The following is a 10,147-nucleotide window of genomic DNA, read 5'->3' as shown; positions in this document are numbered from 1 at the left end:
AGAGAGGTGGGAGGGAGTAAAGGGGATTCCTCCTTCCTCAGAGGGCTGCCCAGGGGCCCCTCAGTGACCACATCCAGACACGAGTATGGCCAAACATGAGCTGCTGTTGAAATAAGAAGCACAAAAGCATCCCTATCTCCTTCCTGCTGCTGCAAGCTCAGGTGGGGCAGAGGATGGCTCCTGGCTGGCGCCGCGGCGCAGGCAGCACGGGGCAGCGTGTGGCTTGTTCCTGGCCTCTGAAACAATGGGAGAGCCACACCAAGGAGCAGCGTGCCCCGATGGAGCTGTCTGTCTGTCTGCACAGCCCGGCATGAGGAGGAAACCATCCCCATCGCTGCCTCGCTGTGTCATGGATGTCTTGGGCAAGCAACTGATGGCTGGGATGCGACTGGGATGCAGCCAGGATGAGATCCCACCCCTCTGCTATCAGGGCAGAGCTGGGGGGACAGGGGACACTCAGTTGGGATGACTGCAGCATTCCCAGCCACCACACTCCCACATCCGTAGTGTCAGGGAGGGTTCCAATGGGTGTGTGTGCCGGGAGAAGGAGAGCAATGAGAGCCATTCCTCCAGACCCCGGGTCCCACCGCCATCCCCGGTTAGGGCTTCCCCTGGGAGGCAGGGGCCGGCGCTGGAGGCAGATAACACCGTTTCTGTGCTGGCTGCTCTCTATCAGCGCGGCGGCGGCAGGCAGACAGGACTGCACCCGTGGCGGGGGGCAGTGAGGAAGGGGGGTCCCAGCCCCTTCACCCCGCAGCCAGCCCGGGGTGGTTTATTTTTACACCAGTTGTTTGCTTTCCGGCCTGAGGCGGTGGCAAGAGCCGGGCCGGGCCCCCCGCGCCTCATTTCCTTGCCATAAAACAACAAAGTGGGGGGCGAAGAGGCGCGCCGGGCCGGGGCAGGGGGGCGCCGGGTCAGGGCACACGCTGCTCCGTGGCTCCTCTGTGTCCTCGGCCCCACTGGCCACCCCTGGACCAGCATCCCTGTGTCCGTGCCATCACTGTGCTGCTCGTCCTCAGGGCTGGATGTGGGGCTCTCAGGGCTGCATGTCTGTGTGCTGATGGGAGCTGGGTGGGGGGCATCACCCAAGGGCAGCGATGATGCCTGCTCAGATGGGTGCAATCACGCACCACAAAGCTTTTCCCCTGTTTTTTGTGCCTCTGCTTTGCCCCCATAGACACAAGTGCATCCCAAAGAGGCTGGACCCCATGACTCAGCTGTCTCCCCTGACCCTAGATCAGGCAGACACTGCACATCCCCAGGCACAGTCATCCATCCCGAGCCACTTGTGCCCACGGTGCTCTTGCCACCTGTGTGCTCCACACCTGCATTGGCTGGGGACTGTGGTCAGTCCCCTGATGGGACACAGGACAAGACATGTCTCTTCTTCCCCAGCACCAGGTCTTTGCACCGGACATTATGGGGTGCCACATGCCCACTAGCCCAAATGGGGCGCCACATGCCCACTAGCCCCAATGGGGCATCCTTGCTCCTCTCCCCAAGCAGGCAATGCGGGCAGCAGGTACATCACGGAAGAGGTGTGCGGGCAGGGTACAGTCAGCATCATGCAGGCGCATGGCGGGGGGCCGGGGGTACCCATCCCAGCTCCGGGCTGCGATCAGGGGGTTGGGAAAGGCGTGTGTTTCCCTTTAAGAGGCAGGCCCTGGAGCTGCTTCCTCTCAGCCCTGCGAGAGCCCTAAACAGTGCATCTGCCTGCAGCCTGCCTGCACGCCTGCCCGAAGCCTGCCCGCAACCAGCAGTAAGTAGGGTTTAGCCCCGGGGTGGTGGGAAGGGCTGGCACCCCGTCGTGGTGGGCACCCTGCTTGGCAGGGAAGGGGTAGCATCGCTATGGAGGGTGCTGCGCATCACCACGGAAGGTGCCAGGCATCCTGTGGTGGGTGCTGTAGCACGATGCTCAGTGCCATTGCAGCTGAGGACACCGCCTTCCCGGTGTGTCACCTCAGCACTGGGCTCTGAGGGTGTGTGTGTGTGTGTGTGTGTGTCTGGGTATGGGGGGCGCAGGGGGACCGGTGCTGGTGCCCCCAGACAGAGGTGTGAAGCTGTGGGTGCTTCGAGCCCACCATGCCTCATGTGGGCAGCACGTGGTTCATGCCTGCTGGGCTGCAGTGCCGTGCAGTGCCGTGCAGTGCCATGCAGTGCTGCCGCTGAGCTCCGCTGGATGCGGTGTCTGTGGTGTGGGTGCACCCTGTGCCCTGCAGCACTGGCTCTGCACACCCCATCGGGTGGCTGCACCCCACAGGCGGGTGAGCAGTAGCACCAGCCATGGAGGGTAGACCAGGAGCGAGCAACCCATGATGGCAACCGCAGCCGGTTCATGCCCTGGTCCCCAGAGACCACCTCTGTACCCCATATCGGACCCCATATCGGGGGGAGCATCCTCACTCCTACAGCGTCCTGGCCCGGGGCACCTTTGCAGGCACCCATAGACCTTGCCTAAGCAGGGGCAGCTGTGCCAGACCCCTCCCCACTTTGGAAGGGGGGCTGCCGGAGCCTTGCCGGGTGCCGGGCCCCCTCTGCCGGCTCCGGGAGAGCTCGCAAGCCGGCAAATACCGCTGTGATCTGCCCTGGGTGAGCCCCATGCGGGGCACCCAGAACTCGGGCAGCACGGGTCTCCGGTGCTATGGGGCAGCCGGGCTTCCCTGCACTCAGGGGATGTGGTCTGGGAGGGAAACGTGTTGCACAGGGATGGTGCCAGCCGTGTCTGTGGTGTGAAATAGCAGCCCAGGGTCAGAGCAGGGGGTCCTCAGCCATGCTGGGTGGGTGCCCCCCGGCTCTGTCCAGCGCTGGGGCAGCCCCGAGCTCTCTCCTCCCCTCCTCGCTGGGTTGCACGCTCGGCTGCCTCTGTAAACTGAGCTTACCGCGGGGCTTGGCCATTTCTCTCCCCCCACATCCCATACGTGATGTTTTCCCGGTACTCCCAGTTCAAAGGACATCCCGGGATCTCGTTTCTCCTGGATGCACTGATCCCTGCTTGGTCTCGGTTTTCCCCTCTGGGTCAGGTGCTCCTCAAGCCCCAGCGGGCGGCAGTGTTGAGTGCAGTGGTGCATGGTGAGATCCATGCAGGAGGATGGGGATGGAGGGGACTGGGAGTTGTGGGGCAGGTCTGGGGGCATGGCTCAGGTTGCCTGTACCCTCCCCTGAAGCTGTTCTGCTGGTTCTTCCCACCCCTCTCCTTGCATCCCTGCGATGGGTGCAGCCCAGAGCTATGTGCCAGGCAGCTCGGAGCACTCCTGGTTATTGTGGGGTGTTATCACAGCCCTTTCCCCCTCCACAGCCCAGGCTCAGGGTCTGGCCTCGCTCCTCAGCCATGCTGCTGCTCCCACTGCTCCTGAAGGCTGCCCTGCTGTGCCTGGCCAGCGGCTCCCACCACCCCTTCTACAACGGCTTCTACTACAACCACATCATGAACGACAAGGGCAACGGGCAGGAGAAAGGTACATCAGGGATGGGCAGGAAAGGGGGCCTGGCGGGTTGGTGCAAGGGGCTGAAGTGTCCCCCTTTCTCTGCATGGGGCTGGGACCCATCTCACTGGGGGGATGTGGGGCCCAGAGGAGCAGGCAGGGATGCTCCAGAGGTGCTCAGGGAATGCTCATGGGATGCTTAGGTTGAAGAAGTGGCTGGAAGGAGATTTGGGGATGCTCATGACCTGCCCATCATGCCTTCCCTCTCTATCCCCAGTGGTTTACTTCAATGGAGCCAAACTCTTGGTGGAGACTCCCAAGGACCCCGTCTACAGCTTCAATGGTGGCAATGTCACCCTGCCCTGCCACTACCGCTATGAGCCCGACCTGGAGTCCAAGCGCAAGATCCGCATCAAGTGGTCCAAGCTACGGGACGACTACACCAAGGAGCAGGACGTGCTGGTGGCCATCGGCAAGACCTACATGGCCTTTGGGGACTTCCGTGGCCGCGCTCACCTCCGTCAGGGTGGCCGGCGCGAGGCCTCGCTGGTGGTCAGCGATGTGCGTCTGCAGGATGATGGCAAATACCGCTGCGAGGTCATCGATGGGCTGGAGGATGAAAGCGAAGTGGTGGACCTCCGGCTGCAAGGTGCGGGCACAATGGGGACTGCAGGACCCCCTGTGCCAAGCCAGGGAGCCTGGCCTGCCCATGGCACCCCTCTTTGGTGGGTGGTGGACTGGGAGGCTTGGTGTGATGGGGTGGTGGCTTGGGGCTGTCTGACAGTGAGTGGAGCCCAGAGCAGGATGCTGGGGATGCTACTGAGGAGTTGGAGTTGGGGGTGCCCCCATGGCTGCAGTGTTTCCTGCCTTTACCACCCGTCTTCCTGCTGTGCTGCATCATGTGCAGCTGCCCCTCACCTCCCAGCTCTGGATGTCCCCTGCATTGGGATGCACCTTGGTGACTGGGCCAAACCCTTTTTCTTCACTTGGAATGAGGGACCTGACTCAGCCCTGGCTCCACTGCCAAGCTGAGAGCTGTGGAAATGTCCCTATTGCTGTCCCCCTGCCCATCCCCTTGTCCCCACCAGTCCCCATGGCTGTGGTCCGTGGTGGTGCACATGTTCCTATTGTACATCCATCCCATGCTGGTGGGCCATGTGTCCCTGGGATTGTGGCCCATGCATCCCCATGATGCTGGCCCTTGTGTCCATGTTCCTGTAAGCCTGCACATCCCTGTGATGATGATCTCCCCATCCCCACAGGGGTGGTCCATGCTCCCCTGGGACCCCGGCCTATGTGTCCCCAGGACTGTGGTCCCTATGACCCTGTGGTGGTGGTCCCTGCATCCCTGCTATCGTAGGCTATGCATCCCTGTATGTGCAGGTGCCATCCCCGTGAAGGTGGTCCATGTGTCCCCAGGTCCCTGTGTCCCTGTGCCACCAGATGTCGCTGGCAACTCGCCGCAAGTGCCTGCATCCCTGCAGCATCCCCATCCCTGCATGCCTGAGCCTTGGAGTGGTCCCTGTCCCAGAGCCTGAATTTGGGATGGGCTGGGGACGCACGGGGGCTACCCATGGAAGCCGGCTGAGTGCCCTGTCCCTCCCCAGGCATCGTGTTCCCCTACCAGCCTCCCCATGGGCAGTACAGGCTCAACTTCCACGAAGCTGAGCGAGTCTGCCAGGAGCAAGGCGCCATCCTCGCCACCTTCAACCAGCTCTTCCAGGCCTGGAGCGAGGGGCTGGATTGGTGCAATGCAGGCTGGCTGGCCGATGGCACCGTGCAGTACCCCATCCGCCTGCCCCGCAAGCCCTGCGGCGGGCTGCAGCTCGCCCCAGGCATCCGCAGCTATGGCCCACGCCACCGGTACCTGCACCGCTTTGATGCCTTCTGCTTCTCCTCCACACTCAGAGGTAGGTGCTGGGCCAGGGATCTTGTACCCTTAGGGCTCAGCCTGGGGGGGGGATGCTCTGTGCGGGGATGCTCCGGATGATGCTCAGCACTGATGCTCCCTTCTCTCTCCTAGGAGAAGTTTTCTACCTGGACCACACGGCTGGGATGACGCTGGAGGAAGCCAAGCAGAGCTGCCAGGATGCAGGGGCTGAGATTGCCCGGGTGGGACAGCTCTACTCTGCCTGGAAGTTCCTGGGGCTGGACCGCTGCGATGCCGGCTGGCTTGCAGATGGCAGCGTCCGCTACCCCATTGCCAAGCCCCGCGCCAACTGCGGCCCTCCGGAGCCTGGTGTCCGCAGCTTCGGCTTCCCCAGCAAGGGCAGGTTTGGGGTCTTCTGCTACAAAGAGAGATAAGGAGCAGGGAGGGCTCCTTCTTGTCCGGAGGATGTTTCCAGCCTGATGGTGCCCAGTGTTGGGCATTGCCCAAGGCTGTTTTTGGGGTGACTGAGGGGGAGTGGGGTGGGGGTGGGATGGGAGGCTTCTTTTTGGTTTATTTTTACTTCCTTTATATCTTCCACGTCCTGCTCAGCAGTTGGGGCAGCGCAGGGCTGTCCCTGATGGTCCCCATGGGCCCCTGCCACCCTACGGGTGGTGGCCCCTTCCTGCGTGGTAGGATGTCACCAGCGCCTGCCTGCCCTTCCAGGCTCATCCTGCCCTTCCAGGCTGGTCCTGCCCCTGACCTCATGGCGTGGGAGGGAGGAGAGGCTGGAACGGACTAGAGGCAGAGAGTGGGTGTCTCTGTTGCATCCCAAACCCGGCCCTGTCCTACTGAAGGATGCCATTGTGCCTGTTCCTGCGGGAGTGCCAGTGCCTTATCTCCACGCACCCCTCGCCTGGACTCCACTTGAACTCTGGTGCCTTCTTCTTCAAAGCATTTGGTTATGAAAATGTGTATTTTCCTGGACCTCTTCTAATAAACCCATGGAGAAATCCATGGAGCGATGTGGCTGCGTCCCCATCTCTGCCCCAGCAAAAGAGAGGGGTCTGCCACAAAAAGGATGTGGAGATTCCTGGCTGAACATCATCTCATCACCGCTTGCTCAGCCCCGCGCCCACCTGAGCTCTTGCAAGGGCCTTGTGCTCCCTCATTAATGGGTGTTAATTCACCCTATGGGTATCAGGACTGAAAGCTGGAGGGTGAAGCAGTTCCTGCTGGTGATGGGTTTTAGGTCTGTGGGTTAACCGCTCCTAGGATGAGACCTGAATAAGGGGGTGATGTTCTACCCCAGGGTTCTTCTTCAGTTGGGGCTTAGGACTCTTCCTCCTACCTCCATTGTCCCCAGGGCTGAACCCTTGGGTGCTGGCTGGCGCTGAGCTGGTCCCATTTGGAGCACCCAGTCTGGACTCCCATTCCTTCCTCGCTGCTTTGCCATGGGAGACCCCTGCCCCACACATTAAAAAACAACACTGACAGAGCGCCTGCTCCGATTTCACTCTCTTTATTATTTATCATTCTTTCAAAATAGGATATGTTCAAAAATATAAATAGGTGCAGGGAACGCTGGTGCCCCGCACGGTCCCCTGGAAAGAGCACGTTGTCCCAGGACGGGGGGGGTGGCAGGGAAGCAGAGAGGGGCTGCAGCCCCCGGCTCCCGGGTCTCAGCATCCCCTCGCCTCCCCTCCTCCTATAGCTCCTTCCACCACAGCCCCCTGGCCCTCCCCCCCCAGCCCTGATGTGCTGCAGCAGTAGGAGGATTCTGGAAAAGAAACAATAATAATAATAAAATAAAACCCCAAAAAGGTGCTGCTCACCCCGGAGATTAAATAACAGAAATAATTACATTGTTCGGGGATAAAATCAGGACAAAATATTCATCTTTATTATTTAACTTAACCCCCTGCCCTCTGCAAACCCACCCCCCTCCCTGTCCCCGAAGGCACGAAGATAATTGGAACCGGACAGTTAGTAAAAATGCTGAGATCTAATTTGCTTTGCTTTGGTGCTTGGAAAAAACACATTAATTATTGTTTTTTATATATATACACAAAGGTGGGTTTGTCTTTAATATAATTTTTGTTTTTCCTTATATGACAACAACAAAAAAAGCAACAAGAAGAAGAAGAAGAGAAATCGACTCTGTTAATAGAAGTGTTCCGTTAAAAATCTCTGTTTCTCACTTTCGGTGTCTCTCTCTGGCCCCGCTCTAATGGGTGGGTCTGTGCACGGCTCTGCCGCTGGGTCTCGACTGGCTCCTAGGGCTCCTTTTGTATAGCCTGCGCTGGTAGTTGGAGGCTGAGGAAGAGGAAGGAGAAGAAAAGGCACCTTGTAAGCAGGAGGTGGGATAGAGGTGCTGCTCATCCCGCGCTGGCTGCCCTGGGCAAACACAGGCAGCACTGGGTAGCAGCATCCTCTCTGCGGGTGCTTGTCCCATCCCTTAGCTCCGCTAATAGGGTGGGCATGAGGACTGCTTCCCCATCTCACCTGCTGCAATACCGGTACCTCCCCAGTCCTGTAGGACAGGGAAGGAAGTATCCATCAGCAGTGGGATGTACTCAGGGCACAGGAGGGGAAGCAGCCCTGTCTGGCGGGCAGGAGCAAGGTCTCTGCCTAATTTCTGCTGCCAATTTTCCTTAAATCTGGCACTACTCCAGTGTGATAATTTCAGGATTGATGGAAGCAGCAAAAGCTGGTTTGGAACTGCCTGGCTGTCTTGATCGCTGGTGATCCATGCCAGGAGCAGCCTGCAGCTCTCTGGGTCTGCAGCAGAGCCAAGGGAATCAGCTGCTTCATCTGCACTATGGGCTGCCCTGAGACATCTCCATCCCTCCTCCTTCCATCTCCTCCCTAGGGCGGAGGTTTGTCCCTTAAGCCCATACTGACTCTCTCTGGCTATGGGAGCATTGCTTTAGCTGGAATTGCCCAGCCAGACCAGAACCTGGAGAGAAGGCCACTGGACAGATGTGATTTGGCTGAGGCCGATGAGATTACTGGGAAGCTGCAGAGGAAAAAGGATGGGACAGGGGTGTAGGCAGGCCTGGGAATGGGCTGGGACACCAGTGGGAGAGGGCTGGCTGCTGTCAGCTGGAGCCCTGACAGGAGAAGGGTCAAGAACCCAGCCCTGTCCCTCGGCTTAGCTCTGCTGCAGGGCTCCTGTCTACTCCCAGGGCTTGGAGGGACCATAGGAGACTACGGGTCCCTCCTCCTAACTCTCTCTGCTAATGCAGGTAGTGCCAAAACTCACCCTTTCAGAAGCCATTTCTACTACTTTCCTTTCTTTCATCAGCTTGGGCCCTTGGTGAGCTCCTTGTTGCCCTTTCCTGGCTCTGGAGCTGCCTCTGCCCTGTCTAGTGGAGGAGCACCCATGAATTCCCCAGGCTGTCCCTCCTGTGGCCCACACCTGCCCTGAAGATGCCAGGTCCCATTGCCCCATCACAGGGGATCTTTCAACAAGTCATGGGGACCATGATGTCCCCTTCTGCCCAGAGCTCACCCGCACCCTAAGATGATGCCCCCTTCATTCCCAGCTGCAGGGATGGATCAGCCCTAACCTGAAGGTAAAGGAACCTTTACATACGGTTTATGCAGGATATCCGTGGCTCCTCCCACTGCCCGTTGGGCTGGCACCGGATCGTGGGCACGTGGCGCTGGATGTAGCCTTGGTCGCACTGGTATCGCACCATGGAGTTGATTTCATAGCGGTCCTTCTTCCGACCAAAGGTCCTGGCGTTCTCCACCATAGGGGGGTCCCCACAGGCCACTGCAGGAGATGGGCAGAGACATGGAGAGCTGGAAGAGTCCTGCCTCGCTGAGCGGGCAGCTCACACCCCGCACACACAGCCTTGGTGCTCCTCTTCTCCCACACATAAAACCTTAAATCCTCCTGAGATTGCCCTGACCCACAAAATTTAGCGATAGGGGATATGGAAATTCTGTGATGGGGCTTGGGATTAAGCAGCTTTCTGCCTCAGAGTTCTATTCAGGGAAGGCAGGCATCACAACAGCCACTTGCTTCCACGGGAGGGCATGGAGCTGGTGTGCAGGAGTGATGCTGCAGCCAGGGTTTTGGTGTCTGGGGATGTGAAACCTCAACCTTAATGGTTCATCTTACTTGTTTTCAAGCCCTTGGGAAAACCTTCAACTTCTATTAATTCCTTCCACCTTTACAGTGACAAAAGCCATGTTCATGTGCACAGGGAGCTCCAATCCAGCCCTGCAGCCACTGCCAGAGCTCCCTATGTTTGCTGGCACGACATGGGGTGCTGACCTGTTCCTTTCTTGCAGGTGAAAGGGAGGTGATAGTTGCAGGGAACATCGTTCCATTCGCCTTGCTCGTGCCAGATCATCACCACGCAGTCCTCACCCGCCGCAAAGAAGTTATCGGGTTGGTTGGGCCTCCAGTTCTCAAATTGCTGCAGGGAGAGGAAAGGTTGAGCCCTCATCTCCTATTCGCTCCTCCATCCTTGTTGCTGCCTCACCAGTTGCTACTACAGTGGTTGTATCTATTGCGATGGTAACCATGAGCTCTACAAAGTTTAGAGCTGCCTCCACCTTTCAGTGCCCAACCCAAGCACTCAGCACATAACTCATGGGACTTTTTCCACCCAAGGGGAACCTCTTCCCCCCACTGAATGTCCCGTGGGATTCAGGCTTACCAGGGAGTGCCCATCGGACCAGCGGAAATCATTCTCCACAGCTCTGTCACTGAGGCCAATCCACTGGTAGTCCTGTGCATGGCCTAGAAGAGATAAAGGGAGAAAGAAGAGTGGGTCGTGGTTCCCATGTACCTCGTTGGAAGTGTTTCTTTGTTATCTCAGCTCTCTCCGATGTCCCTTTC

General features: G+C 58.9%; 2 protein-coding genes across 3 annotated transcripts in view; one reads left to right on the top strand and one right to left on the bottom strand.

Annotated features, from left to right (window-relative positions):
• The first annotated feature begins 1,453 nt into the window (after positions 1 to 1,453).
• On the top strand, positions 1,454 to 6,314 carry HAPLN3 (hyaluronan and proteoglycan link protein 3). The gene is made up of 5 exons (XM_061446760.1): positions 1,454 to 1,759; positions 3,296 to 3,455; positions 3,700 to 4,071; positions 5,030 to 5,332; positions 5,446 to 6,314. The coding sequence occupies exons 1-5, from the start codon at positions 1,460 to 1,462 to the stop codon at positions 5,724 to 5,726; spliced, it is 1,416 nt and encodes a 471-aa protein (XP_061302744.1). The 5' UTR covers positions 1,454 to 1,459; the 3' UTR covers positions 5,727 to 6,314.
• Positions 6,315 to 6,432: 118 nt separating this feature from the next.
• The window catches only part of ACAN (aggrecan), a 49,369-nt gene continuing 45,654 nt past the window's right edge, over positions 6,433 to 10,147 (bottom strand). For both annotated transcript variants that reach the window (XM_061446758.1, XM_061446757.1), the window contains exons 15-18: positions 9,966 to 10,048; positions 9,578 to 9,722; positions 8,888 to 9,070; positions 6,433 to 7,605 (exon numbers count right to left, since the gene is read on the bottom strand). In XM_061446758.1, the coding sequence (XP_061302742.1) occupies positions 7,517 to 7,605; positions 8,888 to 9,070; positions 9,578 to 9,722; positions 9,966 to 10,048 (500 nt within the window). In that variant the 3' untranslated portion in view covers positions 6,433 to 7,516. The remainder of the gene's footprint in view (positions 7,606 to 8,887; positions 9,071 to 9,577; positions 9,723 to 9,965; positions 10,049 to 10,147) is intronic.

Source organism: Pezoporus flaviventris, unplaced genomic scaffold, assembly GCF_033815535.1.
Source record: "Pezoporus flaviventris isolate CSIRO_AGI_PZ_B2104156 unplaced genomic scaffold, CSIRO_AGI_Pfla_v1 ptg000006l, whole genome shotgun sequence".
NCBI classification, from domain to species: domain Eukaryota; kingdom Metazoa; phylum Chordata; class Aves; order Psittaciformes; family Psittacidae; genus Pezoporus; species Pezoporus flaviventris.
This window is presented reverse-complemented; position numbering and strand designations above follow the sequence as displayed.

Coding starts and splice junctions, on each gene's coding strand:
- HAPLN3 (XM_061446760.1), top strand. CDS start 1,460: ATGCCCACTAGCCCCAATGGGGCATCCTTGCTCCTCTCCCCAAGCAGG. Junction 1,760..3,295: donor AAGCCTGCCCGCAACCAGCA/GTAAGTAGGGTT, acceptor CCCCCTCCACAG/CCCAGGCTCAGGGTCTGGCC. Junction 3,456..3,699: donor GGGCAACGGGCAGGAGAAAG/GTACATCAGGGA, acceptor CTCTATCCCCAG/TGGTTTACTTCAATGGAGCC.